Genomic DNA, 20,949 nt, shown 5'->3' on the forward strand with positions numbered 1-20,949 from the left:
AGTGCAGAAGCAAATTTGGAATAAATGCGTTTCTGAGTTCACATATATTTTTAATGTTTACAACTAAGAAACACAATTATACATCTTTTTTTAATAAAAATATTACCTGTCGAGAGCAAACGCTCTCTTTTATAAACAAAAATACAATGTAGGAGAATCCTCTAAAGGGAGGCCTGCGATCATGAATGAGGCTGTGAAACGCTTCTGTTGGAAAAAGTTTTCCGCTTAAGTTGGCTTGCAGAATTCCCAAAGTTGTCAATTGGTACCTAGTGAAGGCTCCCGCGGAATGTTCGAACATAGCCGCAGCCTGGTATGGACCGCTTTTAATCGCTACATTCTCAGACGCATATCTATCACCACCCGACTGGTGGCGCAATGTGAGTAGTGCTGTGAAGTGGGCTACTCTGGTAAGACATAAGACGGTAACCATTTTTAGAATAGTTTCACAGGTCTTCACATGGTAATTACCACATTTCATTGCAGGTGGTCAGGTGCGCGAACATAATTCATGTGAATAGGTCAACCATGTTACTATTACAGCTAATTGAGTCGAGTATTCTTTTCCGCCTAAAAATTGTCTCGAATGAAACGAACTCCAGGAGAGAGACATCCAAAAGGCTTCTTTTAAGAGCAAAGAAACAAATCAGCAACCAGGGGAGTTTTATTTTCATTAATACAAAAGAGTGTCTTTAATTTCATTCAGGCGCAATTCAAGAACTTGAATACAGAACAAGGTGGCAGGGCCAGCAAAAGAATTCTGCCCTTCGTTTTTATCCATACGATAAAACTGCTTTGCGGGTAAATGCCATAAAATCTATGATAGCACCACTGAAACAGAAAACGCATCACTGAAACAGATAACGCATCACTGAAACAGAAAAATAATACGGCTCCGGTTAAAACAATCCAGTGAGCATTGAATAGGCTGTTATGAATATTTATTACTTCGTTTTTACAATGAACGAGCGCTAAGTATTGACTGAGGGTATGTTCGGTTCTCTGTACAATATTCTTTGTTTTTTAGGACATGGGAGCATTTCTGTGTATTGCAAATAAGGAATAAATGAATGCATTTAGCACGCTATTGCGTCCTATAACAGTAGCCAGAGCGCATACAACTTTCAGCCGTCTCCTAAGTTGCTGCTCTTGCTGTACGCATGGAAGCAAGTCACATGTTTGCTGACTATTCTGAAAAATTTAGGTCAGCGTTTTTTGATGGTCAAACGTTGGAATGATCCGTCGAGTGACTATACCATTTGCCGCACGCACTGCCATAGGTAGGGCTGCGGTACTACTGCTGCGCCGCTGATAATTTATGCCGGTCATGCATAAGGAGCGTACTGAACATGTAGAGATTTAAATGGCAAAGCAAAATTATAATGTTTTAAAACTGGAGTATTTCAGTGCAAGGGAGTTCATGTGCTGTCCTGGGGTCGTTTTTAAAATTTCTACACCAATTCGCATTTAGACCAAATATGTGTTCCATATTGAAGGGATCATCTTGTACTACAAAACATCAACATATATTTGATGCTCCTAGTGTGAAGCTGAGCACTGTTGTGAAAAACGCACCATGTAACCAGGTAAGTACAGGCTCCATTCGTGTTCCCAGACCACTTAGCGATTATTATCTCACATCTCAATACCTGTCTGTCATTATATACCTTTCACTACAGCAGAAAAACTTTTAAGAGGGATTCAGTTTCTTCTTAACTTCAAACCGCGACTCACGACTTCTTCATTGCACATCAAAACTATTCTGCTCGCATCAGGCTTGAATATATTGTCACGGGCGCCGGTAGAACGTTCTGTCCCTGGCGAGCACACTGGGCGGAGCACAGCCGGCCGACCCTAGCACCGAGCAGAAGAGGACGAAGTCCGGCGCGCGACAAAGGTCGAAGACAAACCGCACGGGGGCGCTGGTAGAGTGTGGCATTGCCCCTCCCCTCTGGAAAGGCATCGACTCGATGGCTGGGATTGAGGGGGAGCCACGTGTGTGCGTGAACCGAGTCCCGGGCGCGGAACGTGGTGAGAGTTGTTCTAGCGGGCATGGTATGGCTTGAGTCTTGCGACGTGCACAATTTCGGATGTCGGCGGGCGTCTTGAAGAACGAACACTCCCTTGCGGGAGCACTTCATACGTAACGTCGCTGAGTTTGCGGAGTACCTCGTAGGGACCGAAATAACGGCGCAAAAGCTTCTCCGAGCGACCGCGGTGACGGATGGGGCTCCAAACCCACACTTGATCTCCAGGTTGCCGTTTGGTTCAACGTTTCACTTTAAAATGTTTGTTTATCCAGTGTTATATTTAACAAGAGGTGATGGACAAATCAAACCGAGAAGTTTGAAGCTGCGGCAGCAAATTCTTTGGGCAGTCCTAGTTGTGTATATAAAGGCCCACTCTGTATGAAAAGGAAGAATGAAGCAGGATGTAGACACATTTTCGAGAATTTACTAGCAAAGGTGCCAGAAATTAGACCAGTTTGTGCGCACGAGAAGGCGACGCAAGGCAGTTAAAATGTTCATAAAGGTTTTTAGGTGGTCTTTTTTATATAAATGCACTGTTATTGTGCACAAACTAAAAGGAGAAATAGTTGCAAAGGTTGAATACCTTTGAATGGAATAAGGTAGATACACTTCAGAACTTAACCATTCTGCAATTTTTGATAGAGGTTGTAACTTTAGGAAAACGTCTCTCACCGCTCCCACCGCCATTGGCTTTAGCTTGTGAAGCTCAGAGACATGGGTCGTAGTTTAGTCTTATCTGCTTTTAATTCGCCTCGGCGAGCGTGAGCACCTTTCTTTGTATTTTTCGCTCAGCAAAAAGCAGAGATTGAATCCATGCATATGACATTCTGTAAGCCGTGCACTTTCCTTGTTTTGGACTAGTTCGCTTTATGGGGCTTAACGTCTCCAATTCAGGCTAAAAGGGACGTTGCTGTAGAGGGCACAGAGTAATTACGGCCACCTGGCTTTCTTTACGTGAACTGACATCGCAGACTACTCCGGTTTCTAGACAGCTGTCACCGGGATCGTACACTCGTCTTTCTGGTTAGCGCCGAGCACCACAAAGACTAGCCACCACAGAGGCGTTATTTTACAACATTACAGCTAATAGGTCCAAGAGGGGTCAAAAGAAGATATTGCTGTAATTTTAGTGGGAAAACGCTACATCAACAGGTGAAACCGGTTTATCGTGTTGTAGAAAGCTCGACCTTGGCGTGTAATTTTGTAATTCTTAAGTAAGTGAATTAATGTAATAAATACTTCCGCGACTACGTATTCAAATTCGTGGCGGCAGGAACAAATCAGCTTCGCTGGCCACTGCACGAGAGCACTAAGGAATCACCACCGCTAATCCCGCCTCTTGTTAAACGGCAGCACACTCTCGCGCTGTGCATTGCACCTCCAGTTCTTCATGAGATTTAATAATACCAATTTAATATTTGCGCTTTGAGCAATGCGGCGATAGTGACAGAGAGACGTGCGCTGCATGCGTTGACGTGGTCAACGTTGCGACACAAACACGTCACCAGAGCAATACGGGTTGGCAGTGACAACGTTGCTGCTGAAACGCGGAACTGGAGCATAGGCAGGCCGCGTCGTAAATTGGGTAAATTGGTCCTTACGATGAAAAAGTTGAAGATGTGCAGAACTGGCTCCCTGGGTCAGCAGACACCTAAACCGCTTTTACAGGTACGCGGCAGTGGGTCCACCTTCAATAAACAGAGCTTTCGCATAATGTTTAGAGGTTATTTATGGTAAACCACCAAAAAGTTGAAAATTGGTTTTTAAGCAAAAGAAATGGTACAGTAATTGTCCCACATCAGGGTGGATTCCGAGCCGCCCCGTAAGAGAAGGGAGGAAAATGAGAGAAAGATAGAGGGAGAGAGCGAGAAGCAAGTGGCGTTGCGGAGGGCTTCGGAATAATTTCGACCACCTGGGGATCATTAACGTGCACTGGTATCGCACAGCACACGGGCGGCTTTGCGTTTCGCCTCCATCGAAACGCGGCCGCGTAGCGTGGTTCGAACCCGGGAACTCTGGCTCATTAGTGGAGCACCTTAACCACTCAGCCACCGCAGGGGGTGCTAAACCACCCGCTAATTTTTAAAAATGTTGTAGGGCGTGTGCTTAAGGATGCGATGCGAGTTGCCCTTACAGCAACTTGGCCTTAGTTTGAGCAGCCCACAGTTGCTATCATTTGGTGCCACCACGCTTGGGTTCAGCCACAGATCTGTTTGTGACGCTGTTCAAAATTTCTTGCTGGAATCTCATCGACTGCCTTGCAATCCTGCTTTCTGCTTTCAGTATTTTCTTTTTTATGCTTCATTATTTTTCCAATTAATTTCTCTCTTTTCTCTCTCTCACTCTCTTTGCGATAAAAACTCATATATATATATATATATATATATATATATATATATATATAGCGAAGTATACGCTTCGTAAAAGGAAACATATTTATTCAACTCGACGTTTCGATCGGAAGACCGATCTTCAGGAGTGATTTTACATTGTTAATGCACCCCCTTTTATATTTTTATACATATATATATATATATAATGAATATTATTATTATTAGTATTATTATTTTTATTATTTTTTTCCATCCTCGCCCTGCCCTCCTTGTGATAGACTCCCCCGGTGTTCCTCTCCCGTGTGCTTTTCTTTTGCCTTTACTATGTACAGGTGAATACCATCCTTTACCTCCCGATTCTTGGCCGATCCCCCAGTGTGGGTATGTGTCATTCTGTCAAAGGCTGCAACATCAACAGCACGCTAGTTACAATACTCCAAATGGCAACGACAACTACAATGCTCAGGATCTTGGGTTCGCACGGAAGCTGTCACCGTTGCTCCGCCGCTCACCTTTATTGGGGAAGTCTTCTACGGCCGCGGTCGCCCCATAGGCGACCTCCACATTATCGTGACCCCGGTAGCTGCACCTTATCTGTGAGCGGTGTTCCAGGATGGCAAGCACGCCGGATCCGGACTTCGACCCGCCGCTTCCGGCGTTCACGTCCCAAGGTGTAGGTGGATAGTTGGCTCAGCTGGAGGCTACGCTTTACCTGAACGATATGACCATGCAGTCTTTAGAACACGCAGTACTCTGCCACATCCTCACGCCCGCCCTGTTTCTACGCATCGCCTGTTCTGCCTTCGGGTCCCGGTCTTACGACCAGCTGAGCGCGGCCATTCAGGCACAATTATTTGACTCTTAGTTCCCGCTACCGCTCTACGACTCGTGAGTCCCGCTTTTGCTGCTGCCAGAGTCCGACTCCGCACCAGCCCTGTTCTCTACTTCATGGTCTTCATCGACACGCAGGCCATCTGAGCAGCCAGCACCCGTCTCCCTGGCACTTTTCGCCAGCATCTCCAGCTGGCTTCCCCATGTCACGACAGACCAGGCTTGCTTGGAATAAGCTCTGCCACACCTCTTGCAGCCACAACAATCCCGGCGCGCCTTTGGTTCTGCGTCTGGCCGGCCGCTCACCGAAGTACAGGTTTTCCGCTACAGACTTTTTGTCGAGCACCACTGCTTCCCACCATCATGGCCATCTCTCTCCGGTGAAGCCCCGCACAACACGACGCCCACTTGCCAGTCGCCTGGATTGCAAACTCACATTGCTGCGCCAACAGCTGATTGGACATGAGACGACTCAGCCAGTGGCTCTGCCCCCGTGAAAAATCAGAGAGCCGCCGATGGAGGTGCTATCCGTAAGACCTCCATAAAAACAGCGTGTCCCGTGCAACCGAGCTTGTGGTCTCAGCACCACAGCGTCCCGCCCATTGGGTTGGTTTGGTTTATGAGGGTTTAACGTCCCAAAGCAACTCAGGCTATGAGGAACGCCGTACTGAAGGGCTCCGGAAATTTTGACCACCTGGGGTTCTTTAAAGGGATACTGAGGCGGTTTTCGAATCAGCTAATTTTTTAGGGTTTTGAAGTAGTGTCATTGCTGATCACGTCTGTGAAATTATTTTTTCGATTTTGCCTAAAACAGTGGCACAATCACCAATTAAATACGCGGTGTTCAAATCTCCGGCGCCCCGCGCGAGCGCAGGAGAGGAGAACAGCGGAGAGGGCAACCTCGTCCATGTCGGCCAACGTGACGTCACGTTGAGGAGCCGGGGATACTTCGGCGCACCCGAGCGAGCTTTCAGCGCGCGTTGTTTCTCGTGCTGCGTGCGTTGTGACGTACAAAGCGTGTCAGCCGACCTTGAGAATCAGATTCAACACGAGGTACTACTCTGCGTTCGTGTCCATGAACAAATACGGCCGAGGCTGTGTCGTCTTGCACTGTTTTTAGCAAGATCAAAAGCTCGCAGCGCAAGCGCTCGCTGCTGTGACGAAGAATTCAAGCTGACCAAAGCAAACCTACTCTGCTAGAAGCACTTTCGTAAGAGCGGCTACATGCAGAGCTTGTCCCTAATGTGACCTCTGGTGATTTCTGAAGAAAAGGCGCGGCTGAACCATGACACAGTTCCTTCGATTTTCTCGCGCATGAGAGGCGTGTCACCATTCCGAAGAAGCGCCTCTTTTAAAAGTAGAAACATGCTCACTTAGCCCCTGAAGAAACCTTATAGAGGCTCAAGCATGTGTCGCTCTCCTCAGCTTAGGGGCGGCCAGACCACCTGAGACGTGCTCAGCAAGGCTCGGTTAGTGATTTTATACTCGGTTCGACGTGTCCAAGCAAGCAAGCAGAGCAAAGCACAATAAAGCAAAGCAATCAAGCATTGAAGCTCTTCATATGCGGCATCTCGTTTAATCGTAGCTAAGCAATTAAAATGAAAGCGTTCGGCGTTGATTTCGGATGCAAATTTATGAGAGAAATGAATGCCAACCGAGTTTTTGCAAAAAAACACCGCAACCTTACTCGGTTTCTTCATCAAGTTGTGGCAGCGGGCGAGTTGCAGCTAGCTTGGCTTTTAGACACAAACTACTTCACTGAACCTGAACTGCAAATCTAGGAAGGGTGAACGTTACCGAGGCAGCGATTAATATTTTCTGGCACCTGCTGAACGCGGGTGAAGCAGCAGCCTTGTGCGCGTATTTGGCTTGGTTTCCAGCGCACAATGATTGCGTCACTATCTTGTGGTCACATGCCTCGCAGTGCTTGGCCATTGCGCTTCGCTAATTTTGACACCAACTTTGTGCTCCTTCATCGTTTCCTTGAAATACTTTCTTGCCCCAACGTGCAACGCCGGGTACTGAGAACAGGATTTTTTGTACACAGGGCGTTGGGCATTTTCTTTAGGATGACGCTCTTCCGGGTGAGCCAGGAGGCGTCCGGTGGTGGTAATTGACTTGAGTATTGTTCGCACCCCTTCCTTTACGAGAATACGAGCCGAGGTTGTGCTGGCACCTTTTACGCATGGTCTGCATCGCGTCTTTGACGCTGGCGTATGCTTGTGCTAGGCGTAGAATTTTTTGCTTGTGTCTTTTTTGGTTTCAGGCGATACGTGGAATGAGCAAACTGTAGTATCCTTTTCTTCGGAGGTCAGTAAAAAAAAATAATCGCCGTATTCGCTTTTACAACGACACGGAAAGCTGCGATCTGCACTCAACGCAGCGCCGGATCCGTATCGGCAGCTTCTCCAGTCCTCAAAGTGACGTCACGATCTCTCTTGACCAATCACGGGCGGCGGCGCGCCGCGCGGCGTGCCCCGCGGCACAGGCCGCATATTTCGGCTAAAAAAGGCAATTCGCGCTTGTTTTTGCCTTATTTGGATGCGATATTCCAGTATACAGCATGAAAAACTATAGGATGCCGCTGCCAGCCCGATTTTCAAAAAAAGTGCTTCAGTCTCCCTTTAACGTGCACTGACATCACACAGTACACGGGCTTGTAGAATTTGGCCTCCATAGAAATTTCACCGCCACGGACGGGATCGGACCCGCGTCTTTCAGGCCGACAGTCGAGCTCCATAACCAATGAGTCACCGACGCGGGTTAAAGTGTCGGACTTGCATTTTGCGCCTGCAGCCACCACTGCCAGTGTAAAGAGGCCACGGGCTTCAAATCAGCTTGCACACACCCGTTGCTGGCTCCGGCTTCACTTGCCTTGACGTTTTGCAGTCTACAGCGCCTGCGCCGTCGTATCCACTTCTACCACTGCTGCCCAAGGTGTTACTATCCACCGCACTGGCTAGGGCAACGCACATCACACGCATTCAAATCCGGACGCTGGTCTATCTTCCGGCCAACCTCGATCGAGCACAATGTCAAACGACCTCAAGAGTGCTTCACGAATATCTCGCCGATTCGTTAATATTACTCTATACGTTTGAAAGGGGTTAATGACGCTCCGAATTCTTGTCGGCATATTTGGATACATACCCGGTAAAGTACTATTCAGGTAATTTGTTTTAGCGTTCTTGACCGCAGAATTGTGCCAGCTGCAGAGCGATATCAGGAGCAGTGAAATCAGCATTAAGGTAAAACTGCTTGGCTAACCGTAAGAAACGTTTCTTCGAATGAGCTGAAGAATCACGCACTACCTCATCAAGGTGCAAAACCTCGAATATGACTGTGAATGCTGAAAAGTGCATGATTATGCGCATTTCTGCTGTTAATAGTGATTTGTCCGTATATAATCTTAATGGTGTGTTCCTTGTCCCAGTTACAAAATATAAGTACCTCGCTATTCATATTAGGTGTAACCTTAGCTGGCACGCGCACATTGAACACATTACTAATAAAGCTAAAATAATGCTTGGATATCTGAGGCGTGACTTTCATGTAGCCTCACCTGACATCAAACTTCTACTCTATACCAAACTCGTACGCTGACAACTAGAATATGCTTCATCAATATGGGACCCTGGTGTTATGAGTTTGATCGACCTACTCGAAATGGTAGAAAACAAACCAGCGCGCTTCATCCTCTCTGACTTTCAGCGCATATCAAGCGTACCCGCTATTAAGACAACCTTGGGCCTAACGTCACTTGCATCGTGACGAAAAACTTCACGCCTGTGTATTTTTGACAAAATATTTCACCATGGATTCATTTGCTTCGAGTTACTTCTTCCCCCTTCATATATTTCACGACGCACAGATCACATACATAAAGTAGGCTTTTTTAAATCGAAAACTAAAACCATTCTAGATTATTTTATTTCTGGCACGTCATATGACTGGAACGACCTTCCTTTTTCAATTGCCACAATTTCTCACGCTGTATTGTTTCGGTATGCTGTTCGTGCTTGTAATGAATATTTATTGTGCTGATCACTTATTCTGTTATATTTTCTTAATTTATTGTTTCATGCCTCAGTTTATATTCACAGCGTTATTATGCATTACCCGCTCCCTTCTGTAATGCTTTCCCCTTGGGGTGAAATGTAAAAATAAATAAGTGAATAAATATGTATACTTTTATTTTTGTTCCTGTCTCTCTTTTTACGTGTTCTGTACTTTACGTGCCATCTCGTCGCTTGCGCTGGGTTGGGGCTTCTGTAGGGCCACCGTTTCAGCACACGGCGCAAGGAAGACGAAGCGGTGGGCACACGTTAATAGATCACTCGGGAACTTATCCTCGGGCGGACGCTGCCACCGCCGCTGCACTGCCCTCCCTTCTTCGGCAAGTTTTCGTATAGGAATGGCCGCGGTCGCATCCTAGGCGCTCTCCATAATATTAAGGCGCCAAACTGAAGGCTTTTAGATGTTTTAGAAATAATTCCTGAACGTCGGAGACCATATCTGTTGGTCGACGGCGGGATTTGTGTAAATATGTGCTACAGTAATGTTCCTGTGCGGCAGTTGTCCAAATTTTATGACAACATTCAGCTAGAGGAAACAAGAACTATACGGCTGTTTTTAGGGATTTTTTATTATAACAGATGAGAAAAAAAATTTGACAATGATACTGGAAACAGGCTCGATTAATTACAGTCTTCAATGTATGAAATTGCTGAGCCTGCGGACTGGTACTTTGTCTCCAAATGTTAGCAGCCACAGAAAAAGGGCGGTTTCATTTTGTGCTATTTCACATAGTGCCACTTTACGGTGACGTGTGTTAAGCTTTCATTGACCACGCACGAAAAATGCACAAAAAGATCCCCAGAGAAGTAACCTAAGAGACAATGGGGCGAACTAGGCCGCGTGACCTTGTGGCGTACTTAAAACCTACCCGAAGGATTGTAACAAAACTGTGCATCGTGCCAGTGAAAGTTAATCATTGGTCGGTCGAGGTTGCCCGGCAAAAGCAAACTGGGTCGAACAAATCCCACCGGTTCCAGCGAAGGCGATCGAAGAGCAGTGGCTCATCGCTAACTGCCGCACCACTGCAACAGGAGTGCTAGGGGGACTCCCAGGGAACTATGAATGTTAATCAGAGCAGAAAGATTTGCCGGGCTAGTTGGTTCATTTCTAAAATAAAGATTTAACTGCGCGAAAGGGTTAGGACACTAGGGAGACACATTCACGACACTTAGAAGCGCAGACTGACAACTTTTGCGCTTCTAAGTGTCGTGAATGTGTCTCCCTTGTGTCCTAACCCTTTCACGCAGTTGAATCTTTATTTCGTTAATCAGAGAAAGACCAATTCTTCATATACGGACAATAACTCATTAAGCTATCGCGTCTTAGCCTGAAGGCAGACCGTGAGGTCCTCTCCAATACTCCAATATTTTAATCGCATGTTCAGCAAGCAGAGGGCATTATTCAGCAAAGAGAGGGAGGGCATACCATGTTTTCGACGCGACTTTCTGTGCAGTAATGGAGCTGAAAGGCAAAAAGATTCAGTTATCACTCACGGAAAAACGAGAAATGTGACCTCTGGTTGTGGTTAATAATAATTTCATTGTAAGAAAAGCAGCTTGGCCGAGCAACACCATGACAGTTGGCTGTTTACTCTCTATAAAGTTTCCATGCGCTTCGAACCGAAAGTGCCGATTGAGAAAAAAAAAAACCCTTTGAATCCCCTGATGCACTTAGCTTTCTATGTGGCCTATTTTGCGTCTAGTTTGTTGTCTGTGTAAATAGGTAGCCCGTGTTCTATCATGATTGCTTTCAACAAATTTTGGAGTTTCTCGCCGGAGAAGATCGAACTATAATGCGAGTTTATCGATGATATGATTTGCCGTCACGATACGCAAAGGAGTCAGGCGCCTGAGTCGACGCTCCTGTTTCGCGCGAATCGTAGTTAGTGCATCTTAGTGCAGTTACTGCATGAATCGTAGTTAGTGCAGCGCATAGGCCCGTCATTCGCCAGCAGTCGATGACACGTTCTCACGTGGATATTATTTTTTGCATACCGTGCAGTACATGCTGCTCGGCGGCTAATCATAATGAACCATATAATTTGCTTTTATTAGCATTTTGAACTTCGTAAATATAGCTTTTGTGCTCTGGCGGCCTATACATTGGTAATTGTAATAATTACGGCATTTTCTGCAGCGCCGCTTTCTATAACTACCGAGCCTGCCTGTGAAGTTATGATCGCATTATCACTGTTCGCAGTCTACTCGCGTCTCAAAAACGTGTTCTAGGTGGCTGTGAAAAATGTGCAGCACCTGAGAAGTGCTTTGTCTGCTAAATCTTTTCATATTTATCTTACCTATATAGATCTCCTCTAAACACTGAACTGTGTCTATCATTGTAAATACAAGTGCATACTGCATAAAGCTGATACACATCAAAGTAGCCAGGCATTATGCGTAACGCTGATCTTCACGTCAATTAGAGCCAACGTCGGGAGTTGTGCTTTTCTTTTCGTTTATCAAAATCTGTCTCGTGACTATGGGAGGCCTTATTTTCTGCAAGCACATGTGCGATCAGACGATTGCGGATCTCAAGTGAGAGGGGGAGCAAAGCAAGCTTCGTTAGGAAGACCCCTGCCTATACAGCGAGCACCTAGAGATGTGGGAGACGGGCTTAGGATTCGGGCAGTTGTGTTTGAAAGCATAGAGAGCCATTTCGCTCATGAGGCTGTTCACGGTTGAGGGGCGCTGGCAAGAGGCGCTTTCTTTTGTGCTGTGTTGACCTCATACACTAAATATGTAAAATCATACACTAAATATGTAAAAGATTTGTCTAATTCTAATGACGTTATATTAGTGAATACACTGGAATCTGCAGGCGTTAAGTTCATTGCTCAATACTTCTGGAAATCTCCAGGGTTAACTTTTTTGTAGATTATATTGATGCTTGTAGTTTTTCTTGATGGCGGTAAATACAAACTCCTGAAGAACTAGCATTCTTCCTTGCAGTGTTTTTCCTGCGCAATTTCTCTGGCCTTCCTTAAAGGCATCCATAGTTTTTTCATCTTTCACTGCCTCTTTTCCCTGCTGTTTCGTTATAAAAATATCGTCACTTTCTCTTTCCGGACCTATGTAGTATCGATGTCATCTTCCCTGCTTTCTCTTTGTTACAGCATGTCTCTGTGGTCTCTTCGAGAGATGCAATTGAAATTGCTCTGCTAATTCAACTATCTTATCCTAACTGGTAATGACATTGTCGTCCAGCCTTCTGGTTGCATGCATCTGCTTTTTGCCATCCGTATTATTTCTTATTATGTGTGTGTGATTTAATTTGCTCCAATTGATTGTTTGACGCTTCTAGTTTTCTCTACTTCATGGGACAGAAGTATTTCACGCAGCATCCTTTATTTAGCTGAGTTGTCTCCTGAAGAAGCTTGCCAGTACCCCGGCTACCTACCCCACGCCGTATTTCGTTGCTGACTAAGAAAATGTACAAGTAAGTTAAGACCGTAATTCTTGGCTTGTGTGCCAATGCCATGTGGCTCGGGGAATAGCTTGATTTAAGTCAACTATGGACCTCCTTCCTGTTCAAGTCTCGCCTCTAAGTCACCGGTAGACTGGTTTGATCTCTCGCCTGTGTTCAATCAATGTCTGTTGTCTTGACGTTCTCTAGTTTTGTTCAGGTTGTTTCCAATTTCTTTTAGTAGGCGATTCCGGTAGTGTGACAGTTAACAGAGGCTATACTCCGCGTGGAATAAATATTACACTGTCACGCAAAAAAGGTTGAACAAAAGCAGTTTGCCGTTTTGGGCAACCTTTTGCTGAGTACGCGGTGCTCAGTACCTTCGGTGAGAGGCGCAGTGAGTTGCCCAAGCGCATCACAATTTACTTCTTGAATTTCATCAGATTTTCTTCCTGGGTATAAAGAAACACATGCACGACACTCATTCTTACCCAGTTAGTAAGCGCATTGCAACGTCTGCCTAGAGCGTAGCTATTCTATGGTTTGGCTCCTAGAACCTTCCCGCACATAGCACAAGAGCTTGAGCAAAAATATCACAAAATTGTACATACCATTAAACCTGCCAGCACAGAAGACGCGTTGTGAGGTGTAATTGATTCTCTGCAGGTGTTCAAAGCTTTGCAGATCAGGAAAGTGGTCTGTGGAAGAATGTATTCTGGAATGTGGCAATACATAGAACTAAGAGTAAAACTTTTAACTTTAACAAAGAGTACTCCAAAGTAGGCGAAGTTCAGAAGGCAGTCTTTCTTTGGCCAGCAAAGGGTTTGCACAATTTGCAATGACATTTGGGGACAAAGCGACTAACTAACATTATGCGCAATTGCCATCTTTTGCAAAAGTAACAATGCAAGGGGGTTTGTTTCTTACCCTTCTAGTGGAGTATTTATGTCACCTCTTAAGCTCTAAATTTCTTTGCTGTAAGGAGAACCCTTCTACTGTCCCTTCGCGTCATTTTGTATCTGGGGGTGCCGCACGGGTTTCCCTCTACGCTCGAGAATCAAACCCTGATGTCTGGCTCCTGTACTGAAGCATATGAGCCGACATTGTCCGTCGAGATTTAGCGCTTTGCCCTCAGTCAGGATTTCTTGGAAATAAGCCGCACTGGTTTACCTAGCAACCCCAAAACTGTATCACTGCTTCCGTCCGCGAAGGCGCAGCTGTACAGAAATGAGAGTTCTGCACAGCAGAGAGTTCTACAGGGGGTTGGTATCGACAGCTGGCAAAATGTGCAATCATTCAAATAGTTAATTGGGAATATTTAAATTTTATCCTCAGAGAAATCACTCTGTATTCCCACATGAACGCTCCAGTTGCGTTTCATGGCCCCAAGGTGAAACACACCTGTCCTCTCAGATTTACATGTCTTTTGAAATTGGATAAAGCCCGCCTTCTTGCTGTAGAGTTCAGACTCCACACGCACAATCGCCTGCTGGGTTTCTTGCAAAGGCTGATGCATACGCGTAATTTTGAATGTCAACGTTCATGATACAAAACTTTTCATTGTCTCAATACACTTTAGTGTCGTCTACAGCTCGTCTGCAGGTCGTCTACTAAACGCGCTTAAAATTCTACGTGAAGATTTCATTTCTAATATTGTTACGGGGTAGTTCCGCTTGGGATTGCAGAGAGCGGACACGGAAAACAGGGCTTTAAAACCACAGGCGTTTACTGCAGGCACCAGCCGACACTGCTCGACCGTCGTCTTCCTCACAAAAACTCAAGAGCTTCTTCTTCTTCCTTCCTTATGCATGCACCGCCTAATGTAACACTACCCCGCCGGCTGAAAAGCACCGCCCCGGTGCGTACTAGCGTCCAAACCAGGGTCCGTGTAGTACGGCTTGAGGCGTGCAACATGGACCGTCTCAGTGCGAGGTGTGAAGGTATGGCGTGCGAGATGCAAGGGCACAATTTCGTATGTCATTGGAGTCACTTGACGTAAAATACGGTAGGGGCCTGTATAACGTGGCAAAAGTTTTTCCGAGAGGCCAACGCGGCGAGCTGGGGTCCAAAGCAGCACGAGAGAGCCGCAAGAATACTCAGTGTTGCGATGACAGGAATCATAGCGACGTTTCTGGGAGTGCTGGGAGGCTGTGAGTCGGTTGCGAGCAACAACGCGGGCAACGTCAGCTCGGGCTATGGCGTCACGGGCATATGAGCTGGCAGTGGCGACTGGAGGGAGCAGGCTGTCGAATGGAAGCAGAGGGTCACGGCCGTATAGAAGATAGAAGGGGGAGTAGCCGGAAGTGTTGTGACGCGACGAATTGTATGCAAATGTCACAAATGGTAGCGTGATGTCCAAGTCGCGGTGGTCATCAGACACGTACATAGACAGCATATCAGTCAATGTCCGGTTAAGGCGTTCGGTAAGCCCGTTCGTCTGTGGATGGTAGGCAGTCGTGAAAGAATGACGAACGTTGCACAACCGTAGGATCTCGTCGACTATACGCGCAAGAAAGCAACGGCCACGGTCGGTGAGCAGTTGGCGGGGAGCTCCATGGACGAGTATAACGTCGTTGAGGAGGAAAGCAGCGACATCGGTTGCACAACTGGTTGGTATTGCGCGTGTGACCGCGTAGCGCGTGGTGTAATCAGTGGCCACCGCAATCCATTTGTTCCCCGATGCGGAGAGCGGAAAAGGCCCTAGAAGGTCCAGACCCACGCGCGAAAATGGGTCTATGGGGATGTCGATCGGCTGCAGAAGTCCAGCTGGTAAAACTAATGGCTTTTTCCGGCGTTGACAGCGGTCACAAGCAGCCACGTATCGGCGGACTGTGCGGTAGAGGCCTGGCCAAAAGAACCGACGGCGCACACTGTCGTATGTGCGAGAGACGCCTAGATGACCCGCTGTCGGAACGTCGTGAAGCTGTTCAAGGACGGCTTTGCGTAGGTGCTGAGGGACGACTAGTAGAAGGTCAGGGCCATCAGGGCGCATATTGTGCCGGTATAAGGTGCCGTCGCGGAGCACAAACAAACGAAGGGCAGGGTCATGGCGATCGGCGCAGAGGCGATTGATAATTTCGCGAAGCTGAGGGTCCTGGCGTTGCTCACGGTAAATGTTGGAAAAGTCAGAAATAGAGAGCACGAAATCGTCATTGTCACATTCAGGTTGGCTTGGCGGGTCGACTGGATGACGGGACAGGCAATCGGCGTCTCGATGCAAGTGGCCAGACTTATAAATTACTGAAAAATTGTACTCCTGAAGGCGCAAGGCCCAACGTCCAAGGCGGCCAGTAGGGTCTTTGAGTGTAGAAAGCCAACACAAGGCGTGGTGGTCAGTGACTACTGTGAATGGCCGCCCATACAAGTAAGGGCGGAACTTCGTAATGGCCCAGACGAGGGCTAAGCACTCACGTTCAGTGATGGAATAATTCTGTTCGGCCTTAGAGAGGAGTCGGCTGGCATAGGCGATGACGCGAGGGGAGCCGAGCTGACGTTGTGCGAGAACGGCACCAATGCCATGACCACTTGCGTCGGTGCGTACTTCTGTGGGTGCTGATGAATTGAAGTGAGCCAACACAGGCGGACGGGTGAGGTGGGCAATAAGAGCGGCGAAGGCGGCCGAGTGTCCGTGGCCCCAGGAAAAGGAGACCTCTTTTTTCAGAAGCTGCGTGAGTGGACGGGCGATTTCCACGAAGTTTGGTACAAATCGCCGGAAGTATGAGCAAAGTCCGAGGAAGCTACGCACGTCGCTGCTAGATTTCGGTATAGGAAAACCACTTACAGCGCGAAGTTTGTCGGGGTCCGGCTGGATGCCATGGGTGTTGACCAAATGTCCGAGGATCTTGAGTTCCCGGCGACCAAAGCTACACTTCTTGGAGTTCAACTGAAGGCCAGCTCGTCGGAAGACGCCAGGAATAGCCGAAAGACGATGAAGGTGGCCCTCGAAGGTTGATGAAAATACGATGACGTTATCGAGGTAGCACAGACATGTGGTCCATTTGAACCCGCGTAGTAAGGAGTCCATCATGCGCTCGAAGGTCGCAGGGGCATTACATAAGCCGAAAGGCATCACCTTGAATTGGTAGAGTCCATCCGGGGTGACAAAAGCCGTCTTCTCACGATCTCGTTCGTCAACAGAGATCTGCCAATATCCAGAACGGAGATCGATGGAGGAGAAGTAGTTGGCACCATGCAGGCAGTCAAGGGCGTCATCGATCCTAGGAAGAGGGTACACGTCTTTCTTTGTTATCTTGTTGAGGTGTCGATAATCTACGCAAAACCTCCAGCTGTTGTCTTTCTTTTTGACAAGTACTACCGGAGACGCCCAGGGGCTGCTCGACGGCTCAATAATGTTGCTGGCCAACATTTTGTCCACTTCTTCCTGAATGATATGGCGTTCTGAAAGAGCAACTCTGTAAGGCCGTCGGTGAACAGGGCGGGCATCTCCAGTATCAATGCGATGTGTGACGACGGACGTTCGGCCCAGGGATCCGTGACCGAAATCAAAAATGTCGCTGTACGACCGCAAAAGGCTGGCAAGGGCACTGGCACATTCGGGACGCAGGTCAGAGGCAACCATGGCTGAGATGCGGTCCTCCGGACTATGTGACGAGGCAGGCTGTGCAGGTACCTCGGCGCGACGGTCGGACAGCACTGCAGAAATAGTAAATGTGGACAAAGGTGACAGCTCGGCAAGGTAAATGCCCTCCGGGAGAACTTGCGAGGACATGCTGAAGTTTAGTACGGGAATGTAGGTGAGGTTGTTCTCGACGTGTACAATGTTATGAGGTAGGGCGATGTTGTGTTGTAGAGTGACGTCGGTGATGGGGTTGACAACGTAGTCGCCGTCAGGAAGGGAGGGAAAAGGTGACATGGGCACGTATACTGCCGCCTCGGGAGGTAGGCGAGTAAATGCACTGGAGCGGAGGCGAGGCTGGGAATGGTCAGCACTAGGGTCGTGAACACAATGGGCCAGGGCTAGGCGCAGAAGTCCGGAGGAACAGTCGATGAGAGCGGAATGGGCTGTTAAAAAGTCTAGGCCTAAAATGACGTCTTGAGGACAAGTAGTAAGGACGGCGAATAGCACAGGGACGTGGTGGCCGGCGATGCTAACGCGCGCAGTGCACATTCCGATGATGGTAGCAGTGTTTCCGTCAGCAACACGAACTGTAGAGGTGTTAGCGGGCGTAAGAACTTTTTTGAGGCGCTGGCGGAACGACGAACTAAGGACTGAAATATGGGCTCCAGTGTCAATGAGAGCGGGCACAGGGACTCTATCTACGAGGACATTGATCAGGTTGCGGCGTGGTGCGATGGTCGAGATACAGTTGGCTGTCCGGGTCGGTAACGCAGCGTCACGTCCGGGCGCTGCGTCGCCTAGTTTCCCGAGTAGGGGTCTTGGTACGTGGGGGACAAGCTGCGGCGAGGAGTAGGTGATCGGGAACGGTGGGCTTGTGGCGATGGCGAACGGCTAGGACGACGGACTTGCTCAATGTTTTCGGCACGATGCTGTGCTGGGGTGACAGAAACGCGCCGTGGTGCATAATAGTCATGGCGGACAGGGCTGTAGTAGGGGTGAGAGGGGGGAGCCGGGCGGCTGCGACAATAGCGGGACGTATGGCCAGCCCGACAACAGACGAAGCAAATAGGCCTGTTGTCAGACGTGCGCCACTCCGCAGGATTGCGGGTGGTGTAGCGCGGTGTGTAGGGCGGTGTGTAGGACGGGGTTGTCGTAGCAGCAGCAACCACTGGTATTGGCTGTGGTGCAGGGGGTGGCGTGGTAGGATTGCAAACGAGGCCCACATTCGCGAATTCTTGGCGGACAACAGCCTGTATCATGGCTATTGTTGCCTCTGCAGGAGGTGTTGTAAGTGGAACAGGAGTCAAGGCCTCGATTTCCCTGCGGACGATGGTAGTGAGGTTATTCTGACTTGAAGGCTGCTGCAAAGTGGGCAGATCGTCGCATGAGGATGTAGTCGCCGTGTTGGGCAGGCGCGCAAACCGATGGACGATGCGGCGCTGCTTCGCCTGTTCGAAACGGCGACACACTTGCAGGACTGAGTCCACCGTAGAGCAGTCTTTGCAGATAAGTATATTGAATGCGTCATCGGCGATACCCTTAAGTATATGGCCCACTTTGTCAGCTTCAGTCATGGAGGTGTTTACCTTTCGACAGAGGGCGAGGACGTCCTGTATGTAGGCAAGGTAAGATTCGGTTGACGATTGAGCGCGAGTAGCCAGGTCGTTTTTGGCTGCGAGAGCTCGCCCAATTGGCTTGCCGAACAAGTCCTTAAGTTTTTGCTTGCAGATGTCCCAAGTAGGCATCTCCTGTTCGTGGTTGGTAAACCAGGTCTTCGCAGTTCCCGCGAGATAAAAGATGATGTTTGCGAGCATTATGCTAGCATCCCAACGGTTATTCTTGCCGCACCTTTCGTATTCGTCGAGCCAATCTTCAACATCCGTCTTGTCTTCGCCATTAAAAATAGGCGGATGGCGGATTTTGGTTAAGACCATGTGGGCAGCTGGAGTGTCCGGAGCGGGAGATGCGTCCTGGGAAGCCATGCTTACTGTGGCAGTCGGTGGTGTGAGTTCGGGGAGATGGCGTCCACTGCGCAAATCCAGGATTCTGGCGCAGAAATGCGAGGAGCTGTGGCCAGGGGGATCCAAAGCACCTCCACCAAGATGTTACGGGGTAGTTCCGCTTGGGATTGCAGAGAGCGGACACGGAAAACAGGGCTTTAAAACCACAGGCGTTTACTGCAGGCACCAGCCGACACTGCTCGACCGTCGTCTTCTTCACAAAAACTCAAGAGCTTCTTCTTCTTCCTTCCTTATGCATGCACCGCCTAATGTAACAATATCTTGGGCGATACGAAACATGCCAAACAAATGGAATTAAACCGCATCAACTCGGACGCCCTTCATTAATCCTGTTCATTCTGGTGCTATAGAGCGAGGGCACTGCTTATGTTGGGAACCTTTTCGCCGACAAAAGCCTTTGCCATCTCGAAGAAGTTTTTAAATTTGAAGTAAATGAAGGAATACTTTCTTCGCAACGCCTTTAGAAAACTGATCATATCGTAATCAGGGAAGACGACTCTCCAACTCGCGGTGCTTACCTAAACCAAGCTAGTTCGGTAAATATAAACCTGGTTCTCCAATGTTTTTTTCTTCGTTATGAAAAGTATTTTTTTATGTGATATGGGAAGTCATTGTCCAAGCTCACACAGTGCACGCAAGGTCCGGTCACGGGGCGAACACAGAGGTAGCCATGCGACTAGGCCATCAGATTTATCCTGGCGAACGGTAAAGACCAGTGACTACAGCTTTTCCACGCGCAGCACTCTTACTTGTTGACCTGCGAAGCTCGCTTAAAGGGACACTGAGGAGAAATTGAAGTTGACTTGCATCGACAGAATACCAGCTCCTGATTACAAAAACGCCATTCATACTGACAACAAAGCTCCTGTAACATAGAAAAGAGCAAGAACCAAAATACAGGTATCGCCGCCACAGGCCAAACTCGCAAGTACAAGCTTCATGGCGTCATAGGACAAAACAGTGTTGCTAGAACCAATAGTTCTAGCAACACTAGGACACGAGAAGCTACGAATCACTGAGGCGCAGCAAATGCATGCGCAAATCTCCTTGACGTCGCCAGATGGCGCCACGTACCCGATAGCTACGCGCGCTCCTGCAGCGCCGGGACCAATCAGCGCTTGCTCTCAGCGGTATGGGGGCTCCTTATATTCCGCTAACGGTAACAAGGTACACGGTATGCTAAACGCGTCTATTTGCGAGAACTTCGTTGACGACTTCGAGAACGGGATCCATTGTAACGCTGGCAAAACGCCGGTTCAAAATATAAACGAAGCGACGGCCGCAATAGCCTATAGATGCCTTCAACGTGCGGCCGGCGGTAGCTTTCTTTTCGGCTGCTGCTGGGCCGCACTGCTGGCCGCAAGAAATCACGGAGTCTGCGTTACGTCATGTGAATGTCATGTTTCACGTCACTTAGTTCTGTGTCGTCATAGCAGAATCCCAAGTTTGAATCAGAGCGGCGGGAAAAACTATTTCAACTTCGAATCCAAATTTCTTAGAAATAAATGCATCTTTCGCTGCCGGCCAAGTGGCAACAAAGCCATGAAATGCCGAACTATCGGATTTTGCTATAAAAAATATTAATAGAGCTCTCCTCAGTGTCCCTTTAACATCATCCTCTATCATGTTCCACGGACATCAGCGCTTTATAGGAATATAAAGATAAACAAATAAGGAAT

The 20,949-nt window shown here is 48.0% G+C and overlaps 1 protein-coding gene across 1 annotated transcript in view; it reads left to right on the top strand.

Annotated features, from left to right (window-relative positions):
- The window catches only part of LOC149370145 (luciferin 4-monooxygenase-like), a 243,308-nt gene that overhangs the window by 106,314 nt on the left and 116,045 nt on the right, over positions 1–20,949 (top strand). Inside the window, exons 9-10 of the mRNA XM_089576968.1 lie at positions 12,641–12,672; positions 15,733–15,761. Coding sequence (XP_089433094.1) covers positions 12,641–12,672; positions 15,733–15,761 — 61 coding nt within the window. The remainder of the gene's footprint in view (positions 1–12,640; positions 12,673–15,732; positions 15,762–20,949) is intronic.

This window comes from Amblyomma mixtum, chromosome 1 (assembly GCF_055824585.1).
Source record: "Amblyomma mixtum isolate Tamu chromosome 1, ASM5582458v1, whole genome shotgun sequence".
Taxonomy (NCBI): domain Eukaryota; kingdom Metazoa; phylum Arthropoda; class Arachnida; order Ixodida; family Ixodidae; genus Amblyomma; species Amblyomma mixtum.